This window comes from Seriola aureovittata, chromosome 3, assembly GCF_021018895.1.
Source record: "Seriola aureovittata isolate HTS-2021-v1 ecotype China chromosome 3, ASM2101889v1, whole genome shotgun sequence".
In the NCBI taxonomy this organism is placed as follows: Eukaryota; Metazoa; Chordata; class Actinopteri; order Carangiformes; family Carangidae; genus Seriola; species Seriola aureovittata.
The window spans coordinates 19,971,646-19,989,125 of NC_079366.1; the positions used below are offsets into that span (position 1 = coordinate 19,971,646).

General features: G+C 38.2%; 1 protein-coding gene across 1 annotated transcript; it reads right to left on the reverse strand.

Moving 5' to 3' along the window:
- Positions 1 to 179: 179 nt before the first annotated feature.
- On the reverse strand, positions 180 to 2,933 carry cdkn2a/b (cyclin-dependent kinase inhibitor 2A/B (p15, inhibits CDK4)). Its single transcript, XM_056372270.1, has 2 exons — positions 2,500 to 2,933; positions 180 to 1,108 (listed from the first exon to the last, which is right to left on the reverse strand). The coding sequence occupies exons 1-2, from the start codon at positions 2,620 to 2,622 to the stop codon at positions 857 to 859; spliced, it is 375 nt and encodes a 124-aa protein (XP_056228245.1). The 5' UTR covers positions 2,623 to 2,933; the 3' UTR covers positions 180 to 856.
- Positions 2,934 to 17,480: the final 14,547 nt, after the last annotated feature.

Sequence of the window (17,480 nt, forward strand, 5' to 3'; positions counted from 1 at the left end):
ACAGTTTAACTCCCAACTGAATTGAAATACAAACTGAAATAATCATAGCTGGATTCTTTCTGTCTCTCTCTTTTTTTTTTTTTTTAATTCTCTGGTACCCAAACCAGTCATTCCCACATTATGTAAAGCATAGCCAGATGACTTTTTTCTTCTAACCTCCTTCCTTAAAACACTTAGAATAAATCTTAAGAGGTGACATTTTATTAAAGTGCATAATATCCAAGATCTGGTTATAATTTTTACAAACAGGAAAAGGGACTTCATTGTCTCTGCAGCGTAGCATGCTTCATGCTTACAGAATAGTGCATCAGTAAGACACTAATGTTCAAACGTGCAAAACATTTTCAATGTCTTTTGGTTAAATATTTGACATGGAAAGCTCTACTTAAATTTCGGTAACCACATTAGGTTCATGACAAGAACGAACCACAATCCTTAAAAAATACAATACTGTAAAAACACTAGCCTACACTGATGGTTTTCTTATTGGTTTATGGGAAGTTTTGAACAATGCAACGGAAGTTAAAAGTGAAATAAAATGTGTTAACGTCGCTGTAAACCACGGAGCTGAATACCCTGAACAGCATTTAGACCGTTATAACAATATTGTACTTATCTCACGTTGTTTGTCATATCAGCGACCCCGTGCCAATAGATAACCCTGATTTCGTTAAAAAATAAAATAATTATGCATTTTCAGCTAAAAACAAACAAATAAATAAAGATGTATTTTGCAGCAGAGCAGTCGGTGTGTAATTTAGGCTGCAGGCCTCTTCAGGCCCCATTTCTCTGAGCTCTACGTCCCCATTCAGAGCAAGTGGCAGGAAATAAGAATCTCACAGCATCATAGAGGGTTTTAGAGAGACTCCAGGAAAGCGACCACATCTTCATGGCCGTTCGCTCTGGCTAAATCAATAGGCCGACAGTTTGTATTGTCCGTCGCCTGCGGTTCAGCCTGGTATTCAACCAAGAGCCGCACAGTGTCCACAAAGCCCGTCCTGGCCGCGTCGTGCAGCGGGGTGGTCCCGGTGCTTGTGTCCGCCACGTTGGGATCCGCTCCGTACTTCAGTAACACCTTAGCCACCGGTGTGCTCCCCATCATCATCACCTTCATAAAAATATAACTGTGTGTTAGAGATCCAACTCTGATTCATTTGATTTTCATACACCTATAAAACATAAAGAACAAAGGCACAAATGTCTCAGGAGAGCATAAGGACCAGATCATGGATATTTGACTTGCAATAAAATAAAACACACTCACCCAATAATTATTTTTACTCTGTTTTCACGCATTTATTATTTATTATCATTGGCTATTTTTTTTTTTTTTTTTGCGTAAATGTGGTAAATCACATTATTAAGACCTCCCATTCAGAACAACTGTGAACTAGTTTGCTCCGGATAAAAGTCTTGTAAAGCGATTTAAAAAGGCACAGAACAAGGTTAAAATACTGTCCCACATGAACTACAATTTACTTAATCTGAAACAATATGTTTGAGTGGAAATGTGGGAATGAGAATGCAATGCAAAAATGAAGACCAACATCACACAGTTCCACGACTAGTATGACTTGCATAGCAGGCTTTTAAAGGCTCGTTACAATTTTAGTTTCGTTTTCTTTAATCTTCAAGAGACATTATATTTTATCAAAATGACTTGAAAGGAAAGGAGAGTTGTGGGTTTCCTCACTACAGTACAAGCGTGATCACCACAAGACACAGGCGCTTCGTCTATATTTTGAGATGCCGCAGCCTTTAAAAAAAAGTAAAACAGGCTTTGGTTTAGGATGATATTAGTCGGAAGAAGGTGTTCATTTATTGCTGTAATAGCCCATTTTAGAGAGAAAGAACAGGATTAGTCTCATGGATGAGTGCTTTGTTTTGTGTGTGAATTGTGAGTCAGTTACGAAGAACTGAAAGCATTGTAATGATAAGAATATTTTCTATTTTTAACGTGAACATAATACTCCTGAGCTGGTCCTCACCTATAGTTACAGCATTTAGATGTATCGTTTATGGCCTTAAAATTAAAAACAATACAGCGTGAAAATGAATAGTAATCCAAAGTCGCAACATTCAATGTCAATTTAAATTGTTGAGAAATGTAAAGGCTCCATTAAAAACATGTAGTTTTGATTAATTTAGATTGATGAGAAATTTGAACGCATTAACTCTAGAGGAGAAAAGTTTTTATTCGAAAGATATGAGGCCGAAGTTTGGTCGTTACAGTTTACAAGAAGTCGCGCGTCATTTTTGAGATGCGTTGCTTTTTCAAAAAAAAAAAAAGTAAAAAAAAAAAAAAAAAATATATATATATATATATATATATATATATATATATATATATATATATCTAAACTCGCCTGTTTGAAAATTTCTTCCCTGGCGACACTACTGGTTGTCATTTGAAGAGGTTAATGATCATGAAACACGCTGAAGTGTAAGGTAAAAGGTGCTGTTATGAAGCGGAGGAAGTGCTCGTCTGGTGACACTGACCTGTAGAGCGGTTCGTCCAAAACAGTTCACCCCGTTAACTTGTGCTCCTTCCTGCAGAAGACACTCCACATCTGCCGTGTTTCCCTTCGCTGCGGCTGTTGCCAGCTCATCCGCGAGAATCATTGTTGTCTCCAGAAATCTGCAGCGATAACCTCCGTGACAGATAATGCTTTGACAGGTAGCTTGGTGTCTTGATGCTTATTGGAGGAAAAGGAACTGCTAAAAATTAAAAAAAATAAAAAAATAAAAAAAAAAACACGCCACAGAGCGCGTGTTGAATAATCACGGCTCGGTGTTGTTGTGTGGCGGGTTGGTCCTCAACCGTGCCGGTCAGTTTGTCCGAGCCTCCAGTTGTCTCGGTAGATTCAGTGAGAGGCGCATTGCCAGCCGTTCGGTCGGTGTGTGTCTGGGCTTGCCTGTGTTTTGAATGGGTGACGTCATCGTCTGTTGCTGCAGTGGCGCGATCGTGCGCATGCGCTGCTGCAACTGGTGTTTGACAGCAGAGGCACCACATTTTGTTTCACCTACTGCGCCTACTCCTGAAGTATGTGTCTCCGCAGAGCTGCGAGATGACAAAATCACAACTATATCAAAGAGTTTTTGGTGTTTGGTAATTTAACATAAAAACGCGACTGCCAGTGAAGGAAATTAACAAGGTAGGCTACAACTATAGTAGGCTATAACCTATTAAAGTACAATTTTGAGATACAGTGCTTGCACTTCATTTTAGCATTTCCTTTCTCTGCTACTTTATACGCCCATTTCATTTCAAAGGGAATTATTCTACTTTTTACTCTTCTACATTTTCTGGAAAAGTTTAGTATTTTGCAGATTCAGATTAATAATGCAAAACAGAATCAACAAATAAATTGTTATTAGGTTAAGACAAGGCGTGGGAAATTTACAAGTTATCCAGCAGTATATAAAGTAATTACAATGAGCTCCACCTTTACCAACTACAACATTAAAGTGATGTACACTTTAATAAATCAATAAATAGGCTAATCTAATAGCACATCATTTTGAAATGGGCGGTTTAGCCTAGGTTTTGTACTTTAAGTATATTATGATGCTAATGCAAAATGTAAAATTTTTAATGCAGGACTTTTGTAACAGAGTATCTATACACGTTTTACTGCTACTTTTTCCTAAGAAAAGGATCTGAGTACTTCCTCTACCACTGGTGACTGCACATGTATGTTAAGGGTACTGTGACCAATCTGGAGTTCCCAAAATTCAATCTTAACCCTGGAAACAGCAGCTGAATAAACAATCTCACCTAATGTCATTTAATAGCAGTTCTAGATCTTTGGATTCATTTTGTTATCTTCATCAGCAGATGGAGTTTGCTCAGTTGCCATGGAACAGATGTTCAAATTTGCTTTTTTTTTCACTGAACTTTGATCCATGATTAGCAAGAATTCCTTACAGTGCTCAGAAAAAATAGAAATTTGAGCATCTACAGTTTTATGGCAACTGAGCAAACTCCCATCAGTTGATGAAGATCAACAGCAACCAAGTAGACCATTGGGTGAGATTGTTTTGTCATCTGTAAATGATTAGTTTAAGTCGATGAAGTGTGACAACTGTAAGGAGAGCAGTAGGCCTATTAATTATTGACTTTCATTGCAAAATGACAGGATAATACGACAACCGAAATTGCATGGGGGGGCAATCACAAGACCATGTGTTGATGGCGGCATCTTTTTTTTAGGTAGTGGTGATGAAATATGAGCCAGAAAGCTTCAGAAGTACATCAATGATTTTGAAGGCTTATCTGGCACCAAAACAGTAGGCAACAAGTGGCAAAGTTGAAAAAAAAATATTGACATGAAAATCAGTGCTTTAGGTAGGGAAGCAGATCCTGTCTTAAGGCCCTTATTATGTCAGTTGTGCTCAGTGTGTCATATTCATATACAAAAAGCTTGGAGCTTTTGGGGGCCCTGGGAGTCCTGGGACTGTGGGCCAGTTGGACAGTCTGCTTGGTTGATAATCCGGACTCTTTGTCTTCTCTGAAATTTTGGAAATATACAGAATATTAAACAAAAGTCTGAAAAATATGACAGATGTGTTTTAGGTCATTCTGTGACAAAGTGGAACAAACAAGAATAAAAATTGGGTCAGTGTTTGCTGAGCAGATAAAAATAGATTTTTAATAGGTTGCTGTTTTTGACAGCTGATTTGTGGTAACGAAGTAGAGGAGCGGATTCATCATGTCAATAGATGCCTTTCACTTAATTATTGGAATGCCTGTCTGTCTCCAAGATGGAAGGGACAGCAGTTATTGTGTGTAAAGCACTGGCTGCTATATGTGTTAATGTTATGAAATGAAATATAGGAGCAAAAGTAATAAATGTGTGTTAGCGAGTCAGCTGTAATGTTATGCTTCTCATTTGTTTAACCTCCTTAACCACTGCTGTCAATTACGGAGGAGACAACCACACAAACTCTGTATGCAAGGCCTTTGTTAGGAATGTCAGTAAATGGAATGTGTGCTGTGTAAGGTGAGGATAGATAGACTGATTGTTTGTCATAGATGGAATAATGGTTATGCCACTATATCAAAATAAGATACATCACGTTTGCCATCAGTTTGACACAGGACTGTTAAACTGGAAGTTTAGTCTCTTGAATGTGATTCATGGCAACTGTCAATTGCTGCTGTCAAATGTCATGCCATGTGTCATCTTATTTTTGTAAAATGCACTGAGACAAAAGGCACAACAAGCTGACAAACTCCTCAGCTCATGATTTCTTAGCAATAGGGGTGATAGTCTTATGATTAGACGTATGAGTGTGATTCTGGTTAGATGTTGATTATTCAGCATGGCTGTGGGCAGCTGAATAGTTCCTGATTTCATTCTTTGTATATGTAGTGTTGAGCGATGTTGAATTCAGAGTGTCACATAACAACACATATTAAAACAGAAAATTGAACAACTTGAGCAGGGAATCAGCCATCGTCCAAACCTTCAACTACTTCAGTTATTGAGGTCAGTAACATGAATATGAATTTAAAAAAAAAAATTGAAAACAAAACAGGAACTATCTGAAGTGCAACCACTGTAGAGCACTGGCACTGACTAAAAAAGACAACTAAACTCTAAACTAAATACTTCTACATCTGCAGGTGTAGAAGTAAAAACCTACTTTTGACAACAGATATTAAACTCTTAAAGGCTCCTTTTTTATTTTGTTTTTACCAGTGATGGAAGCAGTAATCAGATCCTTTACATAAGTAAAAGTAGTCATACAGTGATGTAGAAATACCCTATCACAACTAAAGGCTCTGTAATCAAAGGCATATAGGTATCAGATTAAGATTATTATTATGATGCATTACTGCATAAACAACTTGTTAATGTTAAAGCCGGTCAAGATGGACCTAATTTTTAACTAGGCTACTGTACAGATGTTGTGCACTGGATGCTGGGTGGTTAACACTAAATGCTAAGTTATCATTTAGAATGTAAAGTTTTAATCTGTAAAGTTATTATAGCTATAAAATAAATGCGAAGTAAAAAGTATACTGTTTCCACTAAAGTATCATAACATGGAAATACTCATGTAAGTAAGTGAGTGTGAGGGCTATGAAATGATTGATTATCACATGACTTCCCTCATCAGCAGCGAGCTGCCTTGATATAATTTCAGAAGTAGTTTCGGCTATAGGAGTGTTAGGTCATACATTATACTAAATTCAGTAGTAAAGGTGGTGTTTGGCAATAGTTTTAATTTTCAGTTTATCTGTATAATTGTGAGAAGACCTGTGTGGAATGTGTGTTTGTCTCGGGGTTCACAACTTGTGTGGGTGGAGGTGTGTTGGTTTGGAAGTCCCCAGTGTGCGCATGCATGTGTATCTGTGCGTGTTTGTGCGTGTGTGTGTGTGTTTCGTATGAGAAAAAAGGGCTTTGTGAAAGATTACAGACGCTATGGCTTATGCCTTTTATGTTCTGTTTCGTATGTTAAGTATGGAAAAGTAAACAGGTCACAGTTTTACACAGTATAACAGGGGACAATTAAAGCTTGCTTTTAATAACAACCAAGGACAAGCCATCAAACATGTCTTCCTCGGTGGTTTTTCTTTGTAGGGCTTGACTTCATGACATCAGTGCTTTTGGAACGTTCTTTTGGTCAGAAAAATGCTTCAGGAAGAAAGGAAAGAAGAAAGCCTCCTCTTCATTGCTAAATTTAGCAGCTTAGTTTGGAGGAAAGTGGTCAATAGTAATGTGGGCATCATTGTAATCTGTATAACTCTGCAATTTAGTCAGTTACATACCTCAGTAAGCAGTCGGATGCTCAATGTTTTGATGTTACAGCATATGGCTCCTGAGAATGAATGAATGATACTTTTGCTCGGATTTGGTTGTTTACTTTTTATTTTTTTTTATTTCTTATTATTCACACTTCACTCTGTGCCATATTGGGCTTTGCATATTAAGACTTTGGTGCTGTGCGAAGCACTGTCCTCGACAGCTGAGAAGGGGAATACCTACGCTCTGATTCCCAGTGAATGAAATCACCTCCTGCTGACTGTTCATTTGAAATCCCCCTTTTACTACTTGTTTTAAATGGCTGTATTGTCTACTCTTTTATTGATAAACAAATCTAATACTCGGCACTTCATAGATTTACACAAATGCAATTGTTATAATTACAGGCATTGCCACTAAATTTAGTTTAAAATGCATAATTTGCTGTGACAGAACTATACGGCCTATGGAAAGAACACATTCATTTCTGTAAGACGTGGCAGTTTTTCTTCTTCAGTTTACTCTTTCTCTGTCATTTCCACATCAAAGAGAAGGCTTGTGGATACAGGAAAATGGTATTTCTTTATAAAGTACATTGAATAGTTCAAGTCAAGTAGTTCAGTATAAGTTGAAATGTCATATTTCGGCCTCTTCAAAGCAGCCTTATGTAAACAAATTTAGCAAAACGATGAGAAGTATGACTATAACTGTCATTCTTCACCTTGGTTTTGCCTCCACCCAGTGGTATCTGGAGCCACTTTGGAGCTAGTTTTCAACAAGTCATGTAGAAACACACTTCTGTTGTTAGCCCCTCATTGCTGGAAAGCAATTCTACACGATATGTGGTATTTCATCATGCTGTGCTGAGTAGAGGCTCTGCCCTACTTATACTGTCCTTTCACATTGTTCTATTTTTAATTGCATCTGCTTGATGTTATCTGTGTCCTATCCTTCAAATCAAATTGATTCGTATAAACTGTTTTCACACCTGTGCTGTATCTGTGATCGTCAGGTTAAATTGCGCAACATTTCAATGAAGCACTGTGTTATGGTTCAGTCTGACTCATGTATCCTGAGAAGACCTACACACTGATCCAGCCCTCCCTCCACTATTTGCAGACTGCACATTACATCAAAGGCACATCACAAACTGTGACTTAGGCTAAACACACACAATTCAGTATACTGTATTGCTGATAAAGGCCTTTGTTATGTTGGCATTTTGGCTTTGAAGTCCTCTTGTTAGGACACTTACCATGAGCAGAGGGATAACAGCCAGACAGTGGGAGGATTTTGTTTTATACTTGAGGTTACTTTTTAATACTCACATAATCAATCCATTCATTCACGCAGCTAGTCTGGAATTCTTTCTTCTTTGCTCATCTTGCACATTTACTAAAGCTGAGTAGAGCACTGTGCTGAACAGAAATTAATGTATTAATTGTTTCCTCAGCAATTTATATTTACAATGCTGTATTGCTATTCGTAGTTATCTGATGGCGTAGACCAACGAAAATAGTTTATCTAAGAGGACGTGACCTCATACGTAGATCAGTGGGTGCTTTGTATTGCTTGTTTCAGGCCAGTTTGACCTTGGTGTGATTTTTTTTTAACCTCAACCTTGTTGAGTTTTGACAATGTTTGAGTTTCAAACTGTTTTTATTGTGCGGCAGAGGTGACACATTTCCACTGGCTACTGCTCACGGTCAAAGAGGTTTCATACTAAATGCAATTTTATGTAAAGGACAAGTATTTACAAGCATAAGCTTGTCTTATATTTAATAGTAACACCACAGCAGATTAGATTGAAAGGCCTCCTGGCAAATCATTCTCTAACCAGACTGGTGTCATTCTGTGAAAAATTTCTCTAAATGCAAATCTGGTTATCTACCCGCAGTGTGCTATTTTGCGTTTGTGATACATTACATTTTAATTTAGGCTGTCTAAATCTGAATAGGAGTTTCAGTGCATGCTTAAGATTTTTATCACGATAATTTAAAGAAATGCTTGCATACTTTATGGCATATCAGCTTGATAATTCAGTTTATGCTGAGTGTAAATGACAGTGACACATTTACTATCCACTGGAGGCTATATCTGCTTTATTTTAAAATACATTTTCCTGCATCTGTTGTGCTCATTTAGGCACTAAATGTCAAGCGCGATGGAAAGGTTATATGGCCTCTTTGTAAATGCTGAATCACACTCTCATCGTAACTGAAGTGGTTTCACTTTTCTGTAAACAACTGCAATTTAACATTTTCTTACTAATTTGGTGTAAGACGATGGCGTGATACACTACTTCTTAATGTCTCCGATGGTTGGCTGGACATGTGTTTTCACTTCTAACAAAAATAAATCTGTTATTATCATGTTCAAGAAAGCTGAAAGTTAGTTTTTAGTGGTATCTATTGAAATGGCTTCTGGTCCTAAATATAAAAAAAGTATTGACAGTTTTATAATATATATTTATTAGTAGTCTTCACACCCATACAGTGTGTGTGGTGTTTGCTTGTAAAACACGAAAAGCACAGTAAATCCCAGTGTTTGTGTGTGAGCCGGGCACTGTGGATACTAACTGCTCAGTGTAATGTGTGTCCACCACCCATGGTCTCATTTCATAGCACACACACACACACACACACACACACACACACACACACACATGAAATCGATAGGATGTGTGTGTCAGAGGCATATAAGGCCACGGATTTTCAGATGGAGATGAGAGCATGGCGGGAGGGAGGGAGAGAGGGAGTTAGCTGAGAGCACTCAGCTTTGCTTCCGCTGCCGTTTTCTTGTTTTGCCAGTCACATGCACATGGAGCAGCCACCGCCCACACACATATGACTGTCTCGAGCCACTGGGCCACCTTGATGCTGAATACATGCTCAAATAGATAAAAACATGGAAAGAATGAGACAGCATAGGGGAAATAATTAACTGTCAAAAGGCCAACACAGTTTTTACAGCGACTAAATAGTTGACATAGTTTGCTATAACAAGGAGTCTATTGTGCGTTGACAAAAAGTGTCTGCCTTGGGTCAAAGTTGGGGCATGTGCTAATACTGAGATGTTCCTTTATTCTATCTGGAGATATTAAAATGTACGGTATAGTTGGTTTACAGAGGTTTATTTTTCCAGGATGTGGACAGGATGAAAACAAACTCCTACAGCCTGGGTAATAAAGGCAGCATTCGAATACTTCCATGGTTGGACAATGATTAACAAGGAGGTGACATCATTCCTCCTTATTATGACAGTGATTACCGGCAGCACCTTAAGATATGCTTACACAGACAAAACCAGTGGCTTTATAAAATTTTATGTCCTAGTGGAAACACTATGAGGGGAGGTTAGGCATAAGGTTCGGTGACTGACTTATTCTCTCAATTTTGGGGCATACATACACTGTAATATAATAAGGTTGTTAAGCAGGGAAGCACCTGGGATATTGGTTTGTAAAGATGAACATTAGTCTCATGTTGTTACTATGTGACCTTTATTTCACCTTTTTCTTAAAACTTCAATTCAACACTGTAAAGTTAAAATCATGATTCTCCTGATACGTCCACAGTTATCCACATAGGATATCTTTCAAATATTTGCAGTATATCGAATCAGCATTTTCTTCCACAGTCTCACGGATGTAAAACGATGTTGAGCTTTTTCTGTATATTGTTACATCAGATCAGCGCTTCCCCTCGATGAGATCTAGCCAAAACTAGTCATGCCCGCTTTCGGAGGTGCGTGTGGGTGGCCAAAATCCTACTCAGCTGAGAAACAGTCTGATTGAAATCAGTGATATTAATAGGAAAGAGAGAGTAGTAAGAAAATTGAGAGGATTTTTAATGATGCTTCAGAATTCTGTAGTTATATTTACTTACTTCTACCTTTTATTAGGGATATAAAAGAACATCCTGTGTATTGTCATATTTACAGAACAGAGCATGGAGAGCTAATACTCATCTCTGATAAAAAGGTGAGCTCCAGCAGTGGTGTTTGCTCTGTGCTGAGTATGAGGTGTTGTCTCTGCCCTGTTGTTTTTTCTTGGCCTGAGAATAGGGACTTTGCACTTAGACTGATGGATCGTGAAGTGAAACCTTGTGGATTCTGACCACATAAAATTGTCGGCCTCAGAGAAATCCAATTCCAGACATTCTTCAGTACTTTATGCAGACTTCCTGTGTGTTTGCCATTAGTTGAGGGGGCGCGGGGGTATTAAGTGAATGGATTTGAGACGATTTCTCAGTGGAGACGCAGTGTGGTCCGATCCTGATAGATCAAAAAAATGGTATGAGACGCAGAGGAAGTGTGGATAAGAGGTTTATAAAGAGGCTGACAAACACCATGAATAAATATCTCCCATTCGCACAAACATAAATATGTTACAAACTCTCTGTCAGACCTGAAAACATATTCGCAGAGGTTCCTTGTAATTGGGCTGCAAGATGAACAGAAAGGGAAACCTACCAGTGAGAACTGAATAACATCACATGATAAGCCAATGTTGAGTTATTGCCCTACAGTCGCCTACCATGACTCATAAGTTTCATGCCATTATGATGACAGCTTGTATCTATCTCTAATCACAGACCTTTGCTTTTTGATAAGAGTATGTACTTTCCTTATGACAATCATTACATTTTAAATGGCAATCATCTTTATGATTATTATTTTACCATCAGCTTACCTTGGTTCAACTTCATCAGTGGCCTAGTTCAACCCTAGTTGTGGAGTTTTGTCATGTTACCACCAGGGGGCAGAATTGATTCTAAATTAAACTAAGGACATTGGATTGGTTTGTAGTGAAATGTTTGGCTTTTTTTCCTCCCACCTGGACAAATATATTCACAGTTCTGTGGTAAATATTGGTATGGTTATGGACTCATTAGAATGTGTTAAATACAAGAAGAAGGAATTTTCATCATAAAATAATCTGCAGCTTAATATATTTGAGACAAGTAAAATTGACAAATAGCACTTGGAGTCCCACATGCATTAGGTTTGCCGCATAATCCCAAAAGAGTTAAACCTCTTAACACTTATTTACTATAATTGAACATGATATAAGAGTGTAAACCACTGAGATACTTGCACATTTCTATCTTTCCTCACTGCCTCTTCATTCACTCATTTTGTCACAATGAATAATGTAGTTATTGGCTATCAGAATAAATAATTGCCAGTATCCAGTGAACAAAATAAGTGTGGGATTATTGGGACCACATATTAGATGTTGAAGTCAGCAGAGAGGAGATGGAGGCTGCGGCTGTACGGTTTGGGTTGCTCTCAGACAGATAATGTGTGTAGTCACCCCCTCACCCCCCCATACGCCGCCTCCCACATCAACACCATCCCTGTGGGCAATATGAGACGTCTGGGAGAGCAGAGGGGTGAAACTGGAGAGATGGCGCAGTCACTGGCCCATGTAATAGAACGATAGAGCAGTGTGCCAACATGGACATGCACACACACACGTTTATAAGTAACGTGAATATGCTGAGCGGTTTGATTTGGCAGTGTTTAGACAGCAGAGTAATCAGCAGTCCAGCATTAATTTAGGCAGTAATTGTATTCTCTCTTTTAGTGTGTGTTTTGCCACACATGATTATTATTATTATTTTATTTATTTATTTATTTATTTGGGGGGGGGGGGGGGGGTGTTGTAGTAAAATAACTTTGCCAAATGACAGTACAAAGTCTGTCACAGCAAATACAGCTCAAACAAAAATTATGAAAGCAATGATTAAAGCAGTGCAGACCCACAAGTGGGACTGAAACTAATGACTTCTTACTTTAGATCATTTGAATTTTTTTAAATTTTTTGAAAAATGCCCATCACAATTTCTCAGAGCTTGAGGTGACATATTTAAATAGTTTTTTTTTTTTTTTTGTCAGTCAAGAGTACAAAACCAAAATATATTCAATATTCATTGTGCATATGAGTAAATCATCATGATTGAGACGCTGGAGCAAGGAAATTTTTGGCATTTTCAAACTTCTACGATTAATCACTTATCAAAATTGCTGTCAGTTGAACTGAGCACAACACACAATAAGCAACTACATTCTCCATATTGACTTAGGGAATAACAAGTAACACAACAAAAACTACAAGTTAAATGTTTCCATTTTACATTAACATTCATGCTTGAATAAATAAACTTGATGGTGTAAACAACTGTGTGAAAATAATCTCAGTAAAATTTATATTCACTCTGTATTTCAGAACATCAGCCCACAATCTATGAGCTTATTGAACAAAAGCTGTAATTCTGAGCTGGACAGGCATTATGTGCAGCAGAACTGCATTTGGAAAGTATAAATATACAAAAAGTTTGTCAAATAAAGTTTGCAGTGTTATAGGGTATTGTTATAGACTAACATGAGTTTATATATAATATTAACATGATTTTGCTTTACACCTACTCAGCAGTGATGCCTGAACAAAAGTAACAAAATCTTTACATATGCTTACCTGGTACACATTGTCATATGGTTTCTGTGTACACACTAATAAATCCTTTCCATGAGTACACACCATGACATAAGCAAACCATGATCTTTACAGTCAGAGTGTTTAAAGCTGCACAAACATGTATTACATGTGGCTTGTAAATGCAGGGAGAGAATAATGCCCTTCCACCAGGATGGTAATTTCTTTGTGTTTACGACTGGCCAAGCAGCTTTAGCAGCTTCCTGTCATGTGATCTGCCTGACTCCAGGAGGTCTGGACCAAACACCTGTTGTCAGGAAGCAGGGAGGGGAGGACTGGATCTCTTATTAGGGACTGCAGCATTATCATAGCAAACATGTAAACACAAGCATAAACGCAGGCTGGCGGACACACAAAGACACCGTCTACCTGTCCCGTCTGTCTCTCATGTTTATGTGTCTCTGGCTTTCTGTCTGCCTCACAAACTACAGCAAAAATGAATGTTTTGCCACTTTCTTTCAGCCAGTCCAAACAATTTACCAGAATCTCATTTATTTTCTAAATGAAAAGTCATCAAAGTTTCAGTTTGAAAGTGTTTTAAATCAGCTGGCCAGCAGTGCAACAGCCACATGACGAAAATGAACAAACACCTCATTGTCTGGCACTTCATGTGACAGCAACACTGCACACAGTTTGAGAGGCAAACAATCACACAAGAATTTCCACTTGCAGATGGTGAAGAATATGACATAAATCATTGTTAACTTCTAATTTGATGCCTATTCATTCTTCAACTGTCCACCTGAGGATGAAGCTTCCGTTTTACTCTGGCACCACTAGATGGCACTGTGCCGACAGCAATTTCCCCATCTCCGAGCACACTGACCTTATTCCCTATCTATCTAATTACACATTAGACCTGTAATATGCCATTCCACATCCATGGGTCTCAGATGAATGGTTTCCCCCTCCCTTCCTCTTCTCATCTATCTCTCCTCCCATCCTCCCCTTTTCCTCCCCCATCTTTGCACTGTTCCGGCCAGCTTCCCTCAATTACTGTCACAGGCAGGCCACAACATCGGGGGAGGCTCTGCGTGTGGATTTGAGGGGGGGGGGAGGAGGAGGAGGAGATGTGTATGTGGATGTGATGAGAGGAGGAGACAGTTGATGACATACCAGCGCACGGTATATGTTTACAGGTGTGTTTGTATGTGTGTGGGCATGCATGGCTGTTTCCGTGCCTGTGCATTTGTGTGTTAGTGTGATATGCCCATGGGGCAATTGCTTGCCACACACCATGGCTGTTGTAGCAACGACGCTGTGACAACAACGGTTTGACATTTGTGAAGGATAAATATATTCCACTTAGAATGAAGCTATTACCTTCCACTAGTTGTGGTGAGGAAAAAAAAAAAAAACAGCTGAAAAATATAATGATACCAGCTGCAAATGATTGTGGGCATTAGACTGTATGTTCTGCCATATTCCCTTTGCTACATTCATTGTCAAAATCAGGTAGACTGCTATTTATTGAAGGTGTTTTTGCTCATATTTTACACTGAGCTGTGCAACCAATGGATACATAATGTTCAATACTGGTTTTAAAGTAAAGCATAAGTCATAGTTTTTGATACTGAAATCTTGTGTGAAATGTAAGCAGAAATAATCAGTTTTATTCAAAAATTTTTGGCACATTTGTGTTTGCATTTGTCTTCATGAAATAAAGTTACACAACTTTCTTGTGTGCAAATAAAAAAATGAAATAAAACTTTCGTCCTGAATCACAAATAAACATCAGCATCATGAAGCACAAAACTTGTATAGTAGATTATAGGCTTTACAGGTTTTACGCGACTAATATATATTTCTTCTCTACTGCAACTTTTGTAATGTTATAAAGAAAGCAAACACACCTAAATAGACTCAGAACAACACTTTCAAACCTTCAAGTACTGTGCCATCATGTTTTTGGCGTTTTTCTCTATTCAGAAAAAGACAGGAAATGAGAGAAGAGAGAGAAAGAGGACCCATTTGATTCACATTGATACTGCATTTTCTAAAAATGCATCCTGGATCACTTTTCCACCATGACGTCCCATTATCTATCTTGTACATGTGCATACATTCATATTGTTTATTCATTTATATATGTATTGTTATACTGATATAGTGTGATCAATTTGATCTATTTAATATCTTAGTTGATAATTGCTTTGAGTGGTTGGACGGTTAACCCTGACCTGTTATTGTGGAACCTATTGCTATATGATGACGATATATGAGTGTTTTGATCATTTTTAAATATTTTGACATGATGCAAAATATAATACATAAATTTATAGTTTGGAGTCAGCGTGCTGGCATTACTTTTCTCATTAATGCTGTTTTCCATTAGCCTTGCACCTACCTGTGCTGTATGTATAATTGCCTCCTTTTTAATACTGACAAGTGATTTTCACAATGTATATGTTGGACAGACCTGTTGGTTTCCAGAGTCTAGCACGTCCCCTGAATCTCAGCACTCACTCTTTTCGATCCATTAGTTTTATTAGTCACAGTTGATTTAATTTTAGACAGTGGTAAAGCTGCTTCCAGCAACACACACAGTTGATTCTTTGATGTCAGCATCACAGCTATCAACAAATCTTACATTTCTTTTGTTTTTGCTGCACTTAGGTAGCTCATAGTCAAGACATTCAAGAGGCTGTGCAAGATAAACATTAATGAGCTTAACAATGCAGCTGTAACAAAAGAGGGTGGTTTTTCAGTCAGTAAATGCATTGTACATTAACAAAACTTAATTCATATTAGTTCTGTACTTTTCTGAATACTTACTCCTGAGGCGTTTACCTACCCTTGACCAATCATGATATCATTCTTGTATGTGTGTGTGTGTGTCTCTTGAAGGTCTACAGGTCAGATTGCAAAATTTTCCCACTCCTCAGATATCTTCATTATGAACTCGGGCAGGCTTGGTTCATTAAGAAGCCTGTTCACGCCTCCTACCCCTGCAAAATACTTCATACATAAAATCCCTAATTTCCTGTCTGGGTGAGTGCAAGTAATTGAATCATTTGACACAGAAGAAAGATAAGTATCACTCAGTTGGAGGTGTCCTCACAGAGTCTGGGAGGCTGTGGTAACAGATTTTAGTGTATAACTGCTGTATGGTGTGATATTTTGGCCAGTGTTGGATAGACCAGCCGTAGGGAACTATATATCCACATTGGTCCAGACTGAAATATTTCAATATCTATTCGGGGGTTTTCATGAAATTTTGAACAAACATTTGTGTTCCAGAGAGGATTATGTCCACTGACTTTTGTGGGCCTGTAAACTTTCCTCTGGCATCATTATGAGGGTGACAGTTTTGTTTTTTAGTGAAATGTCTTAAGAACTGTTGGATGGATTGCTGTGGAATTTGGTATTGGTATTCATGGTTCCCAGAGTCCTAATAACTCTGGTGACCCCTTGACTTTTCCTCCAGCACCACCACCATGGGACAGGTTGAGGTTAAATTAAAAGTTTATTAAATCTTTGGTCTTCATGTTGCTGATCATTGTGTCAGTGATGAGGTTTACTCCCAAACAAGCTTAATTAAGTAAAAACTTTGATTGTTTGATGATTTATTTGCCATGGCAAGGTAAGACCTGGCCAAAGTGAGACAGCACAGTGAGCTGCTAAGTAGGACCACAGTCTGTCGGCCACTGAGCTGTTTCATAAGAGCAGCTGGGGGTTAAGTGCCTTGCTGGAAGGTGAAATGATGGCATTGTAGTTGCAGAGACTTTCTCATTCTCACCGCCCTGTTCAGAATTTCCTAAACAATCCAGGTACTTAAACTGGTGACATAATGGATACAAGCCCATTTGTCTCTAAGCTTTTGTGCTACCAGTGTATCATGGCTCCAGCTGCCTTTATGCAAATACAGTATGACTGCATACATCAGACCTCTCCATTAAGTCATGCACTGTGAGAAATGCGAAAAAGTCATTATCCTCCTTCAGTTCAGGTAGAGGAGCATATTTGGTGATTATTTTATTGTAACAGTGTAACCTTTTGTAGTCAGTCATGACACGAATATTCAATTTTTTATATTTTAAAAAAATGTTTTTTAGATTTTACATCTTTTTTTTTTTTCATTTTTCCCTCAAATTTACTAAACATCATCCCTATACTCTCAAAACTGATGTCCTTTTTACTTAAGCCCCAGTAAACCGCTGCTACTGCAAAAAGGGGTTGCAGAGGGATTTTAGGGCTAGAGGGGGGGGGTGCGAGGGTGAAGAGAGGGT

Coding starts and splice junctions, on each gene's coding strand:
- cdkn2a/b (XM_056372270.1), bottom strand. CDS start 2,622: ATGATTCTCGCGGATGAGCTGGCAACAGCCGCAGCGAAGGGAAACACG. Junction 1,109..2,499: donor TTGGACGAACCGCTCTACAG/GTCAGTGTCACC, acceptor ATTTTTATGAAG/GTGATGATGATGGGGAGCAC.